Source organism: Strongylocentrotus purpuratus, unplaced genomic scaffold (assembly GCF_000002235.5).
Source record: "Strongylocentrotus purpuratus isolate Spur 01 unplaced genomic scaffold, Spur_5.0 spur5_scaffold_2, whole genome shotgun sequence".
Taxonomy (NCBI): Eukaryota; Metazoa; Echinodermata; class Echinoidea; order Camarodonta; family Strongylocentrotidae; genus Strongylocentrotus; species Strongylocentrotus purpuratus.
In genome coordinates, this window is record NW_022145605.1 from 12,464,886 (window position 1) to 12,486,776 (window position 21,891).

General features: G+C 36.6%; 1 protein-coding gene across 7 annotated transcripts; it reads right to left on the bottom strand.

Moving 5' to 3' along the window:
* Nucleotides 1-210: 210 nt before the first annotated feature.
* LOC105444398 (probable thiopurine S-methyltransferase) lies at nt 211-21,233 on the bottom strand. 7 transcript variants are annotated; one of them, XM_030991681.1, is made up of 9 exons: nt 20,767-21,230; nt 19,907-20,085; nt 19,029-19,121; nt 18,558-18,690; nt 18,026-18,078; nt 8,743-8,817; nt 8,263-8,342; nt 2,078-2,143; nt 211-1,762 (listed from the first exon to the last, which is right to left on the bottom strand). In XM_030991681.1, exons 2-9 carry the CDS (start codon nt 20,035-20,037, stop codon nt 1,653-1,655), a joined length of 741 nt encoding a protein of 246 aa, XP_030847541.1. In that variant the 5' UTR covers nt 20,038-20,085; nt 20,767-21,230; the 3' UTR covers nt 211-1,652. The 7 variants fall into 7 exon arrangements, with proteins under 7 accessions (XP_030847541.1, XP_030847540.1, XP_030847539.1 ...); XM_030991680.1 differs by lacking the exon at nt 18,026-18,078 and adding an exon at nt 9,551-9,603 and having other exon boundaries at nt 20,767-21,229; XM_030991679.1 differs by lacking the exons at nt 18,026-18,078; nt 18,558-18,690; nt 19,029-19,121 and adding exons at nt 9,551-9,603; nt 10,012-10,144; nt 10,703-10,795 and having other exon boundaries at nt 20,767-21,228.
* Nucleotides 21,234-21,891: the final 658 nt, after the last annotated feature.

Here is a 21,891-nt window from a genome sequence, read left to right on the forward strand (position 1 = left end):
TCTTTTTGTTTTTGCTGACTGAATTCATTATTATTCTGACTCAAGTGATGTATGTATGTGTACCTGTGCAGTATTATAGTGCTGCTATTAATGTGATGTTCAGTGGAAGTATGTATAAAGTAAAATGTAGATGATGAAAACAAGATCTTGAATATCTTAGCGCAATTATATACTAGTATCTCAAATGAAATAATGGACAACACAGCCACATAATTTTCTTGATACAATTTATTGGTGTTAAAAAGAAGTTTCAATCATTTAGATTTCCAGCATATTTCAGACAAATGTGCTAAGATAATGACAGTCTATTCAAAATAAAACTATGGACAATACAATCATGATTAAAACAACTATATATGCACATTCGTGTTACACTGAGATCAAGTACTCTCCAAAGTGCTTTGTCATTATATCGCAAACCTGAAATCTTTGGATGCCTAAATTTAATACAAAATGATGCACTCCAGAGTTCTTGTAAATGCATCCAAAGTCTGATCATATTAATAAGATTTTATCAGAATCTGATATTGCATGTAGCTCATACAGTACTATTTACAGATAAAAAGACAATATACAAAACTAACAGTGTCTACTACATACTTTACTAATATCACAGTGTTTTAATGATGAATCCATAATTTATGATTGACAAATAGAAATATCAATTCTATGAGTGATATTATTTCATTGCTCCATTACACCAGACTTCTATTTACTGTAAATATTTCTATTCACTGCCTGGGTAATATACGTCTGTCACATATTAAGAATTGGTGAATAGCTATTATATTCACATACATTTGTGCTTACTTGATAAACAAAAATAGCAATGAAAACATCGGTTTTAAAAGTCCATCTTATTCAAGCAAAGCTGGTTGTCAGATGTCAATCTTTACATCTTACAACACAAGATGCCTGAATAAGCATTCTTCATACATACATACAATATACTATATCTACATATACCTACATGTACAAGAGAAGAAAAGAAAAGGGATTGGGCTTGTAGGCAAATTTTGAAAGACTATAGGGTACTCTAATCCCAGAAACTTGAATAGTGACATGATACTTTGTTAACGGTGGCCATCGTGATTGCAGTATTTTGGATGTTGCAAATTGCAGAATATCAATATTGTGATATACATTTCATAGCGCAGCTTGAAATATTTGTCAAGCTTCGCCACTCTCAGAATTTGTGAAAGTTTATGGTTTCACAGACAAATGAATTAATTTCATACATGAGTTAATTTTTACATAAATTAATTTAAAAAGCACAATGTAAATATCAATTATTATTATTATTATTATAATATGATTGTTATTAGAAAGTTGTTATTAGAATTATGTTTCATGTATAAAATTGTTGTAACATGTAAGTTAATATTTCTTTGTATTTTTGTTTAGCGCTTAGAAACATTGTATTAAGCGCTTTATAAATGTAATTTATAATTAATATTATTATCAAAGTCTGAATATTATCATTATGCAATACTTGCAAGGTTAGTTTTTTTTAAGATCATTATTTTATCTGATGTACATTATTTCAAACAAAATTAATGAACCTGAGTGAGTTGAAATTTTGGATACATTGCAACATGCGTTGCAATGTTGGCAGGCTGAATGACCACACTCCATGGTGAGTCATAAAATTATTACTTAAGAAGGAGGAGATGAAGTCTGTTCTTAGCCCACCAGCTCGGCCCCCATTCCTCAGCTTCCTTGCTGTCTTCCTCACATAGCATCTCAATACTGCAACGCTCTCCTGTAAACACAACAGAAATAGAGGGAGAAAGATATATAAGGTTACTGAAAATGGGATGAGTTCAGCTACATTTTTGTAGAAGAAGAGTAAGCATCAAAATTCTTAAATTGGCAACAAATTGAATAGTTTGAAATGCAATTTGAAAATTGTTTGACATGGTATCCGTCCGTATACATATATATGCTTTTTTTTGTGTGTGTGCAAACTATTTAAAGAAATATACCAGTCTTGAAGGTTGAGAAGAAAAGCTGATCACTTTAGAACTTTTTAAAAAAGTTCTGTCTTCACAGAATAAAAGTACAGCTGTATACGTACCATACATCTTCTGGAAATCTTTTTCTTCCACAGGACGAAACTCATCTTCATCATCATTGTCCTCACCTAATCATGTAGTGAAGAAAAAAAATCTGAATATGTAAACGTAGATCCTTCAGAATCTTCAATGGTAAAAAGTATATACCTAGAGTAAATTTAAACATACACATGATGATATATCCATAGACATACAGATAGCCACCCTGGCAATACAACAAATCAATTTAAATGGACAAATTATCAAATATACATAGACAAACACCCTTGCAGTATGTTATATATGGTTTAGAGTGGCAGTGCGCCCTCTTGTGTTATGTACTGACTTGACAACCAGATTGAAGATTACTAGAATAAAGCACTAACCAGTTGAAGTTGTAAACTTTAAACAGACTTTATTGCCTATTATGTAGAGTCAAACAAAAGCATAAAACATGGTGTCAGAAGTGTAGTGACCATGGACTCATTCCTGAAATCGGCGTACAGCCAGGAAGAATAATTTACAGAGTCGAACTGTTCACGTTCCGAGCAAGTTTGCAGCAACCGAGTACACGCGAAGTCGTCGTACAGTGGACAGATTAGCGAATGGTTCGTAGCATAGCATCCATAAACGCGACGTCGTTGAGCAGCGGTGAATATGACTTATGAACATTGTCGCAATAGACTTGACTCGTCAGTCGATGTAATGTGAACTATCAATAATAATTACGATGTTTAGTTATTTTGGTTGTTTTACGTGTGCATTGTTTGGAATGAAATGGTGTGGATTTATGGAAAGAGTGCATTAATATCAGAATTAATACTCGATAAGTCCAATCAGTCTGGTTCATTCAGTGGGTTTAGCAGTATAGTTTACTCCGTATTAGAATTTGCTGATTTGTTACTGTAAGTGTAATTGTATAGGCGGTAGAGATAACCATGTCTAACACTGAGGCAGTACAAGATCCTCCCCAGAGGGGAAGTGAAGAGTCAGAAGGAGTAAATGAAACTGGGACTAACCAGGGTCAGGTCTTGAGTGATAACAATACTGATAATGATAGTGTTAGGACCAGAAATAGGCCGGGCAGTACAAGTAGAACAAATGTGCCACTCCCAAGACCTCTTTCGGTAAAAGGGGATATGAAGAAAAACTGGGGTATTTTCACCCAGATGTGGGACAGTTATGAGGTCATAACTGGGTTAGAACACGAAAGTAATAAAATTCGTGTGGCACATTTCATAACGGCACTAGGAACTGATGCATTGGAGATTCAACAAGGCCTCCCTTTCAGAAATGAGGAGGAAAGAAAGAGTTATAAATGCATAAGAAAACTCTGGTCTGAATATTGTGTCGGGCAAACAAACATTACTTTTGAAAGATATCAGTTCAATAAGTGTGTTCAGAATACTGTTGAGTCAGTTGAGAATTATTATGTGAGGTTAAGGTCTCTTGCAAGTACTTGTGAGTTTGGTACTCTAACTGATGACCTCATCAGAGATCGAATCGTTCTAGGGATTAGAGACGATAATACAAGAAAACGTCTTTTGCAAGAGCCAAATCTTACTCTGTCTAGTTGTTTGGATATCTGCAGAGCTATGGAGTCGTCCAAAGCTCAGAGCAAAGCCATGCAGGAACCAGTATCTGCCTATGCAGTGTCCCATAAACCAAAGGTTTGGAAGCATAGTGGGGGTAAGGGCAAGAAGCTAACTCCTAAATTGATTAATTGTGGTTTCTGTGGTAAGCAGCATGAAAAAGACAAATCAAAATGCCCAGCTTATGGCCAAAAGTGTAAGCTGTGCAAAAGAGAAAATCATTTCGCTGTGAAATGTAGACAGAATAAGAACAAGGCTCACAGAGTAGAGACAATTGAAGAGGATGAAGATTCTGAACAAGAGTGTGTATATGTTTCTCTGATAGGCACAGATGAAGCATTTCAGGTATCTGCTGATAGTAAGAGTCCAAATTATCAGAAAAAGATCATTGCAAAGTTTAGAATCAATGACGAAGACGAGATTGGTATGCAGGTTGATTGTGGAGCGACATGTAATGTTATCCATCTAGAAGATGTTCCATCTGGGACAGAGTTAACTAGTACAAATCAGGTTCTGATTGTGTATGGTCAAGGAACAGTACCAGTTGCAGGGAAATGCAAGTTGCATCTTAGGAATGTAAAGAATAACAAGAGGTACTTAGTTCCATTTGTTGTTGTGAAGGGCGAAGTCACAAGACCACTGTTGGGAGCTAGTACAGGCCAGCAGATGAAGTTGATCAAAGTACAGTATGAAAACATTGAAGTTGTTCATGCAGTAGCTAATGATGATATTCTGATCCCATACAAGGATGTATTTACAGGGTTGGGTAACATGCCAGGAGTAGTTCATTTGACCTTAGAGGCTGAGGCAAAGCCAGTAGTGATGCCCCCTAGAAGGGTCCCTCTTTCAATTAAAGAAGATTTGAAAGAAGAGTTGTGTAGGCTTGAAAAGCTGCAGGTGATTGAGAAGGTAGAAGATCCTAGTGATTGGGTATCTAGTCTTGTAGTAGCTAGGAAACCAAGTGGTAAATTGAGAGTATGCATCGATCCGCAACATCTTAATAGGTCGTTGAAGCGTGAGCATTACCCATTGTCAACGATTGATGATGTCCTACCACAGTTAGCGAATGTGAAAGTTTTCAGCAAGGCCGACTTGAAGGAAGGTTTTCTACAGTGTAAGTTGGACGCAGAATCATCCAAGCTTACAACATTTCAGACACCTTGGGGTAGATATAGGTTTCTTCGCTTACCCTTTGGTCTATCACCTTCGCCTGAGCTCTTCCAGAAGCGCCTAGATCAGTGCCTTGAAGGCCTACCAGGAGTATTCGTCATAGCAGATGACATTCTCATAACTGGACAGGGTGAGACACATGCAGAGGCCTGCATAGACCATGATCGTAACATGACTAGTTTCCTTCGCCGATGTCGCGAGCGAGACATCAAGCTGAATTCTAGCAAGCTTGAGTACAAATGTAAGGAGGTGCAGTTCATTGGTCACCGACTGACCAAGGAAGGTGTTCGGCCCGATCCTAGCAAAGTCGCAGCTCTCGTTGACATGCCACAGCCAGTAGATATACCTGGAATCCAGCGATTTGTGGGAATGGTTCAATACTTAGCAAAGTTCTTGCCATCATTGTCGGGGCTCAGCGAACCGTTACGTAGGTTGACCCACAAGGACACTCCCTGGAACTGGGGAGAAGAACAGTCTAGAGCGTTCATCGCGATCAAAGGACTTGTTACAGAAGCACCGGTTCTCCGATACTTTGATCAGCAGTTGCCGGTAGAGGGTCAAGGTGATGCCTCACAAAAGGGCCTGGGATTCGTGTTGACTCAGAATGACCAACCGGTGACATACTCAAGTAGAGCGTTGACTGAGGCCGAAACTAGATATTCTCAGATCGAGAAGGAACTTCTTGCGCAAGTTTTCGGACTTGAAAGAAACCATCAGTACGTGTACGGTAGAAAGGTGATCCTTTGGACAGACCACAAACCGCTAGTGACAATAACGCGTAAACCGTTGGCTTCTACACCAAAGAGACTGCAAAGATTACTATTGCGAATGCAACAGTACAATGTAGAGATCTTCTACAAGCCGGGTAGAGAGATGTACCTAGCAGACACCCTGTCGCGAGCATACTTACCGAACTCCGAGCAATCGCCGACAGAGAAAGAAGTTGAAAGCATTCACATGCTTGAGGACATAGCGGTGTCGCAGAAGACGTTAGCGCTCATCAGGATTGAAACGCAACAGGATGAAAGCCTACAAGCGGTAAAGGGACTGATCCTTGAGGGGTGGCCCGAAGACAAGTCTCGTCTGCCACCTGGGACTTCTCCATACTTTGACATCCGTGATGAACTAACGTATGATGAGGGTATAATCTTCCGCGGACAGCGTTGTGTAATTCCTGTCAAAGTGAGACCTCGTGTGAAACAGCGCAGGGAATAATTTTCCTGGTATCGCATCGCAATTTGCTATGCATTTTTGCATGACTGCTATACAAAATATTGTTTGTGTAGCAGTTTTCTTCCATAGAAATGTACAGAATTTCATTTGAAATATTTATCCATCGGCTGAAATTGCTAATCAAAAAATTTGAGGAAAATTATTCCCTGCAGCGACTTCATAGCGCACACACAGGAATACAGGCCACACTCGCAAGGGCCAGAGAATGTGTATTTTGGCCAGGGATGACAAGCGATCTTACAGACTATCTCTCACACTGTGAAGTCTGTGCAACCTTTGCTCCGAAGCAAAGAAGTGAACCTCTGATCAATCATGACTTGCCGAAACGTCCGTGGCAGAAACTCGGTATAGACTTATTCGAGTTGAACAACAAGAACTATGTTTGTGTTGTGGACTATTTCTCAGACTACTTCGAAGTTCTTCCTCTGCCACACAAGAAAGATACCAGAGCAGTCGTCAGGCGACTAAAGAGCATTTTCGCATGTCACGGTATCCCAGAAACCATTATGTCGGACAATGGTCCCCCATTTAACTCTCAAGATTTCGCGACCTTCATGCAGGAGTATGAGATTGAGCACATCACGAGTTCCCCATATTATCCCAAGAGCAATGGGAAAGCGGAGAGTGCCGTCAAGATTGCGAAGGGTCTCTTACGTAAGACAACTGAAGCTCAAGAAGATTTTCAGCTAGCTCTTCTAAATTGGCGTAACATACCCACAGCAGGACTTGATAGCTCGCCAGGTCAACGCCTGTATGGTCGTCGCACTCGCACTCTTGTACCAACCGCGTCCAAGCTTCTGATTCCACGCACACAAAATAGAGTTGTCGCAAAGAAAGCGGAAAAGCAGAAGAAGCAAAAGCAGTACTACGATAAGAGCACGAAAGAGCTACCACCATTGAAACGCGGAGATATTGTTCGTGTTCAGCCGCAGTCTAACGCACAGAGTAAGCGATGGCACAAAGCGAGAGTAGAGAAACAAGTTGATTCCAGATCATATCTAGTCAGGTCAGAGAATGGCAATATAGTTCGACGAAACAGGAAGCACTTGCGCACATGTAGTAGCACATTCAGTGACCAGTCAGGTATATTCTCCACGCCTACTAGCGTAACTCGCGAACAACCAGAGCCATCAACATCCGAAGCGAAGCGTAGCGACACAAATTCACCAGATCACGTAGCGAAGTCTCCTCGTCGCGAAGCAAATAATGATATTCGCGAACCCCAGCTCGCTGAAGAGACTCAAGAACCACCAAGACCAGCTCGCCGTAGTACCAGAGCTCGCCATCCACCAGCTCACATGAAAGATTTTGTTGTTTATCATTAAATAAACATTATGTGTAACTACTTTATATAGATGTAGACAGACAACTATATATTTGTTTCATTAAGAGAAAGTTAATTGTTTATACAGGAAAGTCACCTGTTAATTAACAAGAAAGAAAGTTAGTATGTTGTTTATATTGATTGGTTGATGTTGTTTAGACAAATCAAAACAAAAGTATTTGATTTTGGATCTATTTGAAATTTGATGAAGATGATACATAATCTAAGCCAGTGTTCCAAAGGACTAATCGAGAGAAAACAGAATTTAAGCTCATATGTATTGTCTCAAAAGAACAACAAAACCACTCAAGTGTAATTATGCATCCATGCTGAAGTTGATTTATTATGATACTATTTCTATAAACACAGATATTTCCAGAGGATTTATAATTAGATTTATGTGTACTGACACGGGCATTCATACATGCATTTCAGGCCGACAAACTAATATACAGGTATTAACTTCTTAAAGAAGGAAGGATGTTATATATGGTTTAGAGTGGCAGTGCGCCCTCTTGTGTTATGTACTGACTTGACAACCAGAATGAAGATTACTAGAATAAAGCACTAACCAGTTGAAGTTGTAAACTTTAAACAGACTTTATTGCCTATTATGTAGAGTCAAACAAAAGCATAAAACACAGTACAACAAATCAATGCAGCGCTAGATCTTTTGTGCTATTTGTGACAATGTCTAATCAGAAGATCAAAGTAACACATTCCAATTACAGTGTAACTTTAGAAGAAAAAGGGAAAAAATGAATACCAGTTGCTTCTAAAACTATAGATTATTTCATGAGGGACATAAATAAATCTCTGATATTCTTTATAAAGCACCTTCTGCATGAGAATTCCTGAAACTGATTTTCATATCATCAAGTGTTCCTACCTTCTATCTCTCCAAAGGCGAGGGTTTCAGTGAGTATTCTTCCTCCAGGCTTGAGCGCTGATAGAATGATCTCAGAATAGCTGAAACATCAATCACAACTTTCATAAAATTCCATATTAATCTCTATGAAATTTCTCTTGAATTTGCCCATTTCAGTCTTGTATAGAGTGACTGATTATTATTTTAATAATCTTCTTCTCAAATAATTTCTGTAAAATTGATAATACTAGGTTGGCATATAAGCCTTTGTCAAGATTTGTTTTAATCTGCCCGGAAGAGGTTAGTCTAACGTTTTAATAAGATTTTTTAACAAAGTCGTTCATAATGTTCCTTTTAATTTATACCACAAAATGTTTTCCTTACACTGCCGACTGTTTTAAATTGATATGATTCTGCCTAAGGAAAGAATTAATTTTTTGAAACATCTAAATTCTAAAAATGACAGGAATTAATTATTTGTTGTGACTTAATGAAACTTACTCTTTCCTCTCTGCTGGAGGTATGTCTGTCATGGCACCACAGTCCCACACACAGTCAACCTTCCCTATCAGACTCCTGTACATATAAAATAAACAGATTGTGCATTTAAAATACTCGCAAGTCACTAAATATAGAAGAGAGAAATGGAGTCCAGGGCAGTGATTCATGAAGCGTCATATGTACAAAAAGTACGCATTTCAATGATGTTGGCGAACTTAATTGTGCTTATGACGGTTTCATGACAATGATACCTTAATGTAGAAGTTTGATGCTGAAAGCCAATAAGATCAATTTGTCATAAATGCATGCCTTAAAAGAGAACTTATGGTAAGAATGCTCCCCAAGGAGTGGAGAAGGTGCGCACACTGTGAATATACGGAATGCTGATGACTGGATAAGTACAGTATGTAAATGTACAGAGCGTTCATGTTTAGTTGCTATACCGGTATACATATATCAACATTTTGATATCCTCTATGTATCATAAATATTCATGGCAGGCTTCATAAAGGTATAAAATATACTATACTCATGTATTTAACAACCTTAATGACTAAACCTGTCAATGAAAATTTAAACATTTGATAAGGAAATCCTGAAGGAAGTATCATATATGAATAACAGTAATCTTACAAGTGTACAGGTGGTTGTTTCTTTTCTTTTCACATTGTTTCTTTTCCCATTTAAAACAATACATAGGCACATACATGTACTTTTTTTTTTAATTCTACTTTTAAGAACTGTAAATGACAAAAACCAACAGAAATGAAGAAGGTGCACATGCATCATATGAGTTATTGATACTCACATATCCATCTCAAAGATGTTACATCTGTACAAAGCAAGCTTCTTGTCTTTACTCTGTAAAAGAGAAGCAGTAAAATGAAAATTAGAGATCATTTGTTGTTGTTTTTTTTTATCTGGCTTACAGAAGATCAATTGGAAGAGTAGGTGATCTACAGCACATCATTGTTCCATATTCTCAAAAAAATGCTCAAACATAATCCACATATTATATTAAGGCGCAATGAAGTTTCCATCAGACCTCTGGAATTAGTGATTAACAAATTTTGGCTTTAACATATTGCATCATGAAGGTAAGAATGTCATATCAGATCATTTTTAATTACGGCTCTTGTATTGAGTAAGACAAATGAATATTTGAATAACCTAACCCTTCCAAAGTCGTAATTTTCTTCCCAAAGATCAAATCTGACACTATAGTGTATACCTATACCTAATTCTGATGTAAAGTATACACTTAGTTACCTTGTAGCACTTCCCATCATTGACGCTAGGAACTTGAGATGTGGTGTAATTAATCCGGTGTCTATCAAGAAAGAGATGTAAAGCTTTATCAACCAGCTCTAGACCAATCACTTCATGGCCTTCATCCATCAACCTACATGACGACAAGAAAGAAAGAATTATGAACGATTACCTCAAAAAAGGAAAGAATATCATGAAAGATATGTAAAGGCTTTATCAACCAGCTCTAGTTCTAGGCATAACAATATGTTTAAATCAGGGGTATGTCATTCTAATGATGATCGAGGGGAGGGAGGGGGGGGGGGGGGTCGCCCTTGGTCTACCAGTACACCTGGGTCAATGTTTGCTCTTTCTTGGTTCTGCATACAGTCAAACCTTCATTACCCACCACCTGTATAGAAAGACTATACTCTTCTATATATATATATATTTATACAGATTGCGAAGCTACCAGTACTTATAGCCACACCTTTGCAAGCAGTTAGCCTTCATGGTTATGTTATTTAAAGTGAAGGCGGTCATCGTCGCTTTGCGACAGACAGCTACTACTACCACTCGGACCACATTATTTTGTCTCCCTTGAATAGCGATTCACATAAGGATCAACCTGTATATAAAGACCACCTGTCAACCTTTCTTATGTCCATTGAGTGGTCTTAATGAACAGGTGCCTCTGTATGAAATGACCTACCATTGCATGTCCCTAGTAGCACCACACAAAGGCACCAAGATCCGACAGTTAGTCTTCCCTCCAGTCAACTTGTCGCTGTGTTCTTTCAGCCACCTGAAATCATTTAAAAATGAAGAATTGAGCCAAAAGGAAATCATAATATCAGTGTATATTTAGAAACAATGTACGATGTATGAATGTATATGGTTCAAAGCTAGCAGCATATTTCAGATATGATTTCAGAATGAGACTATGATCACTACGGTGTGATGCGTGCACAACTTTTTCTGCTTAATTCAGTTTACAAACAAAATTATAAAATGAATCAAAACTCCAATAATGTGATATATAGTTGGCAATATACAGATATATGATTTAATGGGTATACAGTATACCCTTATGCTTTCAACAACTTGTATAGTAACAGAAAACCTTAATTGTCTTCCAACACTCAGTGACATCAACATACATGTACCCATGTGTTAAATAGGGGGAGGGGGGGGGGGGGCAAATCAAACAAAGAGAAAGAAACAAAATCAAAACTAAACTAAATATATTAGGGTAGACCTCTATATTATTGATATTTTCTGCTCTTCCCCTATATTTCAACATATACTTCAATGTTGTGAAATCTTCATTTATTATTTTGCAATACCAACAAATGTAAATCAAATGTCTGGGGGGGGGGGGGGGGGGTACCCTAGCAATGAGATGCAAGATGCTAATTGGTACAATAATGAACCATCAGGTTCGAGTAGTAAAATTGTCAGTGGGCCATAAATAAGCACTATACAAGAACTCATGATCATCATCATCAACATCATTATCATCATAACATCGTCATCATCATTATCATCATTATTATTATTATTATTTCAGTACATGTAAATTCTGATCTTGCTTACTTGCTGACCTCCCTGTTAGCGTCCTTACAGTCACCTTCATACCAGGCAGCCTCCCATTCCTTCTCTACGGCTTGACGTCCGGCGGTGACATGGCCTTCACTACTGCATTCATATGATTCACTCTCAGTCTCAGCAGCCATGTTTTGTACCTCTTTGTGCCGAGAGATGGAGACTTGTAAAGATGCTGGAAAATTGAAGAGAAAAAATCTGTTATGTTTTTTGCACATTGCTGCAATAACATATATCATACAGTTGGCGAAATACGTACATGAATTAAGATTTTAATTAATTCCAGTCAGGGTAGGCCTCTCGAAACAACTTCATTTTATTGCCTATTACATTTTCTAATCAATTTATTAATTGATAAAGTAATTAATTGTCTTGTAAATTGTTTATTTGAATGTATATCAAATTGTCTGATTTACAACAGATCTACAATGTCTATGTGTACAATATAAAAATCTCTTGAAGCATATAATGAATGGGAACAGTTAAAACAAGATTTTATAACGTATCATTACAAATATACAACAAAAAGCTGAAGTGGTATATAACAGCTCATACATGTACATTTATATACTGATATAATAGCTAGGTTTCTTATTATTTTCAAAATTCATTTCACTTTCATTACATTTCTTCATTCTTAAAAAGGCATGATTATATGTGTGGATCATATAAATCTTTTTTTTTTGCATAATCAAGGTTTGAATATACACATTTGCATTTTAAAGTTTGATTTTTTTTCTTCATTTACACCATAAAAATGTTACTCTGAAAATATAGAGTACAGTTCATGCTAGCATGCCATGGTCATACATATTATATATCACACCAATATATGTATGTTATACAAATGTATATACCTTTGTAGAGAGGTCCTGTGCAATAGCTATAGTCACAGCATTCACAGTGATCCACGACAAAGCAAAGCGAAGAGATTACTGAAAGAGCCTCCGTTCTTCACCTCTATTTATATAGGCATCAAGTTCAAGATTGCAATCTCATGGTGCAATGTGCAAATCAGAGCTACCGTACTTGTATTGAGTGAATGGGAGTCACGTCAGTGTGAGCAATGGTAGTCTACAACCTCAGACTCATTCACAGTGTATATTTCTACTTTTCAAGACCTCTTGAATGGATATATTCTGAAATGTCAGAAAATAATTAGATTGCATTCACCCACTGCTTTGATAAGACCAAAGGCAGCAAGCAAGGTATGATTTATCTTGTTTGTTCCCCCCTTCTCTCTCTCCCTCTTTCTCTCTCTTTCTCACTCTCTCTTTTATCTAATTTCATATGTTGAGAACTCTCTAGAGTAAAATTATGTGGGTTGACTTGTAAACTTATCTTGCAATAATGGTCATTTAAAGGTAACACAAAGTTTTGGTATGGGCCTTGAATTGATGCCCAACCAAAGAAACTAAACATGTTGCAAGACCTTGAATATCTTAGAGCAATGATTTACTATTATCTCAAATGAAATAATGAACAACACAGCCACATAATTTTCTTGATACAATTTATTGATTTCATAAAAAGGTGTAATCACTTAGATTTCCAGCATATATCTCATACAAAATTGCTATTATTACGACAGTCGATTTAAAATAAAAGTACATGGACAATACAATCATGATTAAAACAGTTTTGCACAATCATGTAAAGATTAAGTGCTGTTCAGAGTGTATTGGCATTATATACATAGCAAACCTGAAATTCTTTGGATGCCTATATAAAGTTGAAATGAAATTAAATGAAGCACTCCACAGTTCTTGTACATGTACCTGCATCCAATAACTGAATAACTGATCCCATTTAATAAGATTTCATTAGAATCTGATTAAGCATTTAGCTCATACAGTAGTATTTACAGATAAAAAGACAATTATACAAAACTAACAGTGAGAACAGATAGCATAGACATACTGAAGTAATATCCCTGTGTCATAATGATAAATCAATAATTGCTGATTGACAAATAAAAATATCATTTCTATGATTTATATTATTTCATTGTACCTTTGCACCAGACTTTTATTCATATATTCATATTCACTGCCTGGGTAATATAATGTCTGTCACAAATTTTAAAAAGTGGTGAATGGCTATTCACATACAGTTGTGCTTACATGATAACAAAAATCATAGCAATAAACACAAACAGTTTTAAAAGTCAATCTTATTCAGGCATCACTGGTTGTCAGATGTTACTCTGTCACTCTTAAAGACACATAGTAGTTAGCTGTCATGGGGAATTCAACACCGTTCGGGTGTTTACCCAATAAGAGGTGCTGTCAATCACCAGAATTAGCCTTCAGTTTTATGACCAGCAGGCCTTATGTAATGTACTGCGTTTTCCACCCATTCCCCCACATGGTCAAGTCATTATCTCACTTTTCCCTCACCCGAAGACTCTCAGAGAGACAAGGGGTATTTCTTGATTGGCCTACGGGTTCGCTGTGTGCAGACCTAGTACGTGTACACACTTTAATGATTTTAATCCACCAAGTCTGGTGTCAGCAAATTATGGCCTTCTGCACATGGAAACTGACGAGTGACTCCCTTTAACATCTTACAACACGAGATGCCTTAATAAGCATTCTTCATACCGGTACATACAATATACTATATCTACATATACCTACATGTACAAGAGAAGAAAAAAAAAGATATTCGGCTTGTAGGCAAATTTTGAAAGACTATATGGTACTCTAATCCCAGAAAACTTAGTGACATGACTCTTTTGTTAATGGTGGTCATTTTGCAACAACAACAACAAAACTTTTGCACATTGCAGAATATCAATGTTTTGATAAATTCATTTCACATTGCAGCTTGAAATATTTGTGAAGCTTGACCCTATCACTCAAAAAGTTAGTGAAAATTTGTGGTCTTTCAATACAGTTTGTCACAAATAATCAATGTATATATGAGTTTAAAGTCTGGATATTATTATGTAAGCTTTGCGAGGTAAGTTTTTTTGAGGTATGGTTTTATGTGATGCACATTATTTCGAATAAAATTGATGAACGTGCATGAGCTAAAACTTTGAATATTATGCAAGATCGGTTGCAATGTTGACAGGCTGACCATACTCCAAGGTGTGTGATAAAAATGATTACTTGAGGAGGAGAATATGTAGTCTGTTCTTAGCCCACCAGCTTGGCCCCCATTCCTCAGCTTCCTTGCTGTCTTCCTCACATAGCTTCTCAATACTGCAACGCTCTCCTGTAACAATTAACAACAGAAATGAATTAGGGAGATGCATACATGAGGCTTCTAAAAATTGAGCTAGTACATTTTGGTAAAACAAAAGTAAGAATTAAAATGTTTAAATTGGTAACAAGTTGAATAGTTAAAAATGCAATTTGAAATTTTTTTGACATAGTTCCTGTCTATATATATACGTATATGCTTTATTTTTTGTGCAAACTGTTTAAAGAAATAGACCAGTCTTGAAAGTGGAGAAGGAAAGCTGATCACTTTAGAACTTCAAAAAGTTCTGTCTTCACAGAATTAAAGTTCAGCTGTAATACATACCATACATCTTCTGGAAGTCTTCTTCCTCCACCGGACGACACGGAGGGTCTTCATCGTGGCCCTCACCAAGATGCTCATGACCATGATGTTGATCACTATGCTTGTGGTCGTGGCCGTGGTCGTGACTGCAGTCATGGCCATGATCATGTTTGTGGTCAGGGTGATCATGGTGTTCGTTGCATTTATCTTGTGGGGGATCGTTGCTGTGATCGACGCCATACTTGCAGATAAAACTTCCCGTCTCATTATGACCATGTTTATGATCATCGTCAGCTTCTGTTCACATGTGTTAACGAGGGAAACTTTTACAGCTCTGTGATATTGACCTATGAACATTTTTACTATTTTTCTGCATCTTGCAGAGAACAGAAAAGTGGGGTAAGAGACAAATTTACCCCTATCCCACAGACCTCTTGTTCCCTTGAGGAGATTGTTGTAAGGAATTTTTTATTCATAAGTGACGTTCACTGATTTCAAGACCTCAAATACTTCTTTATTTGAACATTTGTGCTATTCGAGTAATAATAGAAGGAAGAAGACGACACTGGTGAGTCATGTATTTAAAAAATCTGTACATTTAGGTCCTTAAGATTCTTCATTGGTAAAAAGTATAGACCTAGAGTAAACTATATTTAGGTCTACAAATGATTATGATATCCATACAGACATACAGAAACCTCTTTATACAGTAGGCTTGCATATGCACCATGTGAGAGAGAGGGAGGATTGAGGTTTTCAGGACTCTCGGTAATCTTTCTTGAGGGTGTGTAGTCCTGAAAAGGACTCTTGGTGTACCGGTAGTCTTGAAAAAGATTGTTGGTTATTTTTTTAGCTTATAGTTCTACGGAGAATTATAGTGGCTCGACGTTTCGAACAGGTTGACTCTCCGTCGTCGCGTCTCCTGACGACGGACAGTCAATCTCTCCTTAGGGAGAGACATAAATAAATTCTCTTTATAAAGCACCTTCTGCGTAAGCCTTTCTTGGGATTCAATTTGTATGTTACATGCTGTATGTAAGTGTTCCTACCTTCTATCTCTCCAAATGTGAAGGTTTCAGCGAGTATTCTTCCTCCAGGCTTGAGTACTGATAGAAGGATCTCTGCATATCTGAAACATCAACACCAGTGTACTCGTAACATTCATAGAATTCCATATCTTCATGAAATTTTCTCTTGAGTTGCCCATTTCAGTCTCGTATAGAGTGACTGATTATGGTTTTAACCGACTTCTTCTCAAAAAATATCTGTAAATTGATACTCTAATAGGTTGTCATATAAAAATTTGTCAAAATATGTTGTTAATCTCCCCAGAACAGGTTTGTCAAATGTGATTAACATGGACTTTTTAACAAAATCAAACATATTTCTATAAATTTATATCACAAAAGGTTACCATACTTTAGTCACTACCGTGTGTTCTAAATTGATTTGAGTCCGTCTATAATGAAAGAAAAATTGTCATGGAATATTGAATACTAAAAATGAAAGGAATAAATCATTTTGTTGTGACTTCATGAAACTTACTCTTTTCTCTCTGCAGGAGGTATGTCTGTCATGGCACCACAGTCCCATACACAATCAACCTTCCCTATAAGACTCCTGTATACAAAATGAGGAAAAACAAAACAAAAATGTGAAATGTGATTCACCACTTTACATCTAGCCTATAATCTAGGCGGAGTGCCGAGCTTTTTTCTTTGCTGCTAGACTAACCCTAAGCAGAACGTCTGATACGGCGAGACTACGAACCGTGAGTCGCGAAGCGGCTCACCGCCTATAATCACTGGTCTAGCTTTAGTCGTTGTTTTTTTATTATCGACCATGAATCCGTGGCAGTTTTTCGTACGAAAAAACCTCATGAATACGAAATGAACTCAACCAATCAGAAACACGTATGGAGAAGAGTCTATGCATATGCATATTATAAATCACGTGACATTATACGTCATTTTCTTCATCCAAGATGGCGGGTAGTTCATGCGACGACGATCTTCTGCGAGAAAGTTTATCATATGCGGCCAACAAACTAGGCATTCCTAATGGAAAATTCAGAGAACTGCAGGAATCCGCTATTCGTAGCGTTATTGAAGCCGGCAGGGATATTTTTGTTGCATTACCCACTGGTTTTGGAAAGAGTGCAATATACCAAGCAATCCCCTTGTGCTGTGACATAGGTGTACCTTATTTGGTAGGGCTGTTGAATGATTCATAGATCCGCCATTTTGAATATATATGAATATTGATTAGCTAGACCAGTGATTAAAGGCGGTGAGCCGCTTCGCGGCTCACGGTTCGTAGTCTCGCCGTATCAGACGTTCTGCTTAAGGTTAGTCTAGCAGCAAAGAAAAAAGCTCGGCACTCCGCCTAGATTATAGGCTACTTTACATCAAGATAAAGGAGATAAATGGAGTCCTAGTACAAGTACACTGTAGGATGCCGAAAGCCATCATGACCGATTTGCCCAACTGGTAAACTTGTACTCCCCAAGAAATTGGAAATACTGTGCGCATTGTGGGTACATGCAAAAGGCTAATGTCTGGAGGAATACATTTAACAGTATACAGTACTTAAATGTAAGTGCTACATCAAACAGGTATCAACATTAATATAATCATTCTCCCCGTAAAGCAGGTATATCACAAATAGGTATGAAATATTATCAAGAACGAATATTGATCTCAAAGACTATAACGCTCACGCAAGATTGATATGTTGGACAACTGAGAAACCTATCAGATTTTATGCCACAAATCTCATATCTATATGGTTTTCTTTTCCCTCATTCAAAAGCATACATAGACATATGTATCTACTTCTTTATTTTAGAGCCATACATCAAAACATCCTGCAGAAATGGAGAAATTATGGGACATTTCTTTGAATTATCAATACTCACATATCCATCTCAAAGATGTTACATCTGTACAAAGCGAGCTTCTTGTCTTTACTCTGTAAAAGAGAAGCAGTCAAAGGAAAGTTAGAGATCATATGATCGTTTTTTTTAAACATCTGGTTTACTGCAGATCAATTGGAAAATCGAGTTGATGAACTACAGCTGATCACACCACTACACCCATTTCTCAACAAAAAAAATTAAACATTATCCACATATTAGATTAAATCATAATGACATTTCCAAAAGGTATCTTTCTTTAAAAAAAAAAAAAAATCATGGACCTCTGGAATTAATACATACGTTATGCTGGAAGGGGGAGTTGGGGGGGGGGGGGGGGGGGTATATAGTGATTAACGAACTTTAACATATTGCATCATACTCAAGCAGGTAAGAACATTATATTTTTAAATCACAGATTCTTGTATTGCATGAGCAAGACAAATGAATATTTCAATATAACCTTTCTGAAATGGTAATTTTCTTCCCGATTCCCGAAGATCAAACCTGCCAGTATTTATAACTAAATAGTTACCTTGTAGCACTTCCCGTCATTGACGCTAGGTACTTGGGATGTGGTGTATTTAATCCGGTGTCGATCAAGAAAGAGATGTAGTGCTTTATCAACCAGCTCTAGACCGATCACTTCATGACCTTCATCAATCAACCTACATGACGGCAAGAAAGAAAGAAAGAACAATTACCTCAAAAAAGACCTGAAAGAAGAATATCAACGAAGAGATTAAGGCATTGTCAACCACCTCTACACCAATCACATCGTGCCCTTCATCAATCAACCTACATGATGACAACAACATTAAGTCAGTTTTCCACATCGATTGGTTTAAAAGGTGAAATTTTCTAACCTAATCAGCTTCTAGCTCACAAAGTTCACCTGTATAGAAACAGCTACTTTCTATAACTAGAACCACATTTTTTGTTAAGTTGAATAGTGATTCACATCATAAGGAATAATGCACAGGTGCCACTGTATGAAATGACCTACCATTGAAGGTCCCTAGTAGCACCACACATAGGCACTAGGATTCGACAGTTGGCCTTCCCTCCAGTCAACTTGTCGCTGTGTTCTTTCAGCCATCTTAAATCATTTTAAAATAAAGAGAATATAGAGGCAGAAGGAAATCAGAATTATATTAGTGTTTCTTTAAAAGCAACGTACATTGTATGAAAGTTTATAAGGATCTAAAGCTAGCAGCATATATCAGAAATGATTATAGTATGAGACTATGATCATTACGGCTTGATACTTAATCTGCTTAATTCAGTTTGCAAACAAAATTATAAAATGAATCTTACATCTCCAATAATGTGATATACTGGCATCGTAAAGATATGATTCAAAGGTATATAAAGTGTACCCTTATCCTATATATCATCAACTTGTATAGTAACAGATTACCCTGTCTTCCCACAATCAGTGACATCGACCTACGTGCACCAATGTGTTAAATAGGGGGAGGGGGGGGGGGCAAATCAAACAAAGAGAAATAAAAAAAAAATTAATTAATTAATTAATATACCAGGAAAAAAACTCTATATATATATTATTGAAGTTTTCATGCTTTTCTCCTATTTCAACATTTCACTTCAATGTTGTGAAATCTTCATTTGTTATTTTGCAATACCAATAAATTGAAAATCAAATGTCGGGGGGGGGGGGGGGTACCCTGAGATGCAATGAGATGCTATATAAATTTGGTACAATGGACAACCAGGAGTATTAAAATTGTTAACGCGCCAGACATTCAGTTAGCACACAAGAACCCCTTATCATCATCATTATTGTCGTCATTGATCATCATCATGACATCATCGTCATCATCATCATCATCATCAAGTAATACAAATTCTGATCCTGCTTACTTGCTGACCTCCCTGTTAGCGTCCTTACAGTCACCATCATACCAGGCAGCCGCCCATTCCTGCTCTACGGCTCGACGTCCGGCGGTTACATGACCTTCACTACTGCATTCATGAGATTCACTGTCAGCCATGTTTTATACCTCTAAGCTGTCGAGAAGAGATGGAGACCTGTTAAGATGCTGGTATTAAATTGAAGAGAAAAATGTATCTCTTGATTTGTACATAATGTTGAAATAAAGTCATACAGTTGACCAATTACGTGTATTAAGATATTTAATTAATTCCAGAGAAGGCCTACTGAAATAATTCATAATTCAATTATCTATTCAATTTTTTATTCAATGTATTAATCAATAAAGTAATCAATTTAATTGTCTATTTAAATGTCTATTCAATTGTCTAATTTACTACAGATCGACTACACTTGATGTCAATGTGTATTGTGTATAACATAAAGATCTCTTGAAGCTAGTTGAAGCATATAATGAATGCATGGGAACAATTAAATAAAAGAAGATTTTATAACATTTACCAAATCATTTCAAGATACAAAAAATGCTGAAGTAGCTTATACATGTTCATGTATATACAAATATAATAGGTCTCTTATTTTTTCAAAATTCATTTCACTTTTCATTTCATTTCTTCATTCTTAAATCTTATTTTTGCATATAATCAAGGTTTGAATATACACGTTTGCATTTTTGTAGAATAAAATTCATTTACATTTCCATTGATTTTTTAAAACTTCATTTACACCATATAAAAGTTGCTCTGAAATATAGAGTACAGTATATGCTGGCATGGTCATACATATTTTGTATCACGCCAATATATGTATGTTATACAAATGTATATACCTTTGTAGTGAGGTCCTGTGCAATAGCTAGTCACAGCATTCACAGTGATCCACGACAAAGCAGAACGAAGAGGTTACTGAAAGAGCCTCTGTTCTTCACCTCTATTTATATAGAGGCATCAAGTTCAAGATTGCAATCTCATGGTGCAATGTGTATCGAGTGATGGGGGTCAGTGAGCAATGGTAGTCTACAATCTCAGACTCATTTATTATTAGAGTAAAGCTGGTTGCTCTAATGTGTTCTTTACAGTGTAATATATTTCTAATTTTCAAGACCTCTCCTACGGTCGAATTGGGAATGGATATATACATGTATATATATATATATATATTCTGAAATGATAGGAAAAAGTACATATACATTAGGCAAAATGTACATTGCAGAGTTTCAAGTAAAACAAACATTTTACATTTTCCCACTTCTTTATCTTGCTCTCTCTCTCTCTCTCTGTCTGTCTGTCTGCCTTCCTCCTCTGGTCTCTCTCTTCTCTCCCCTCCTCTCTCTCTCTCCCATTCTCTCTCTCTCTCTCTCTCTCTCTCTCTCTCTCTCTATCTCTTTCATCTATGTCATTTGTACAGAGAACTCTCTAGAATTAAACTATGTGGGTTGACTTGTAAACCTTTCTTGCAATCTACTTTATGCACAAATGCTTTAGTTGATCTTCTGCTAGTCCTATGAAAATCCCACAAAGAAAATGGATTGTCAGACAATCATTTATCATTTAAGCTTTTTTTTTTTTATTGTATCAGACCTTTGGCTAAACATACATCTGATGTACATCTAATTTACATTTTTACAATTCATTATAAAAAGATCCCAGCACAGGGAATATGGCGTATTTCACAACATTGAGAAATAACAGAAAGTATACATAAAATCCGAGTATGACAAATAGCACAGAAAAATTACATGCCTATTTCACAAGTGGAATACCTCATTCATTCTCACAATGAATGATAATTATTATATTGCATGTCATTTATATACATTCAAGCAAACTTAAGAACAAACATAGCACACATACATGTTTATATGGTTTTGTTTTTCTTTCTAAACTCCTCAAAAAAATTTGGAAACACAAGTTTGATTGATATGATCTCTTGTGACATGGCATAATCACTGTTA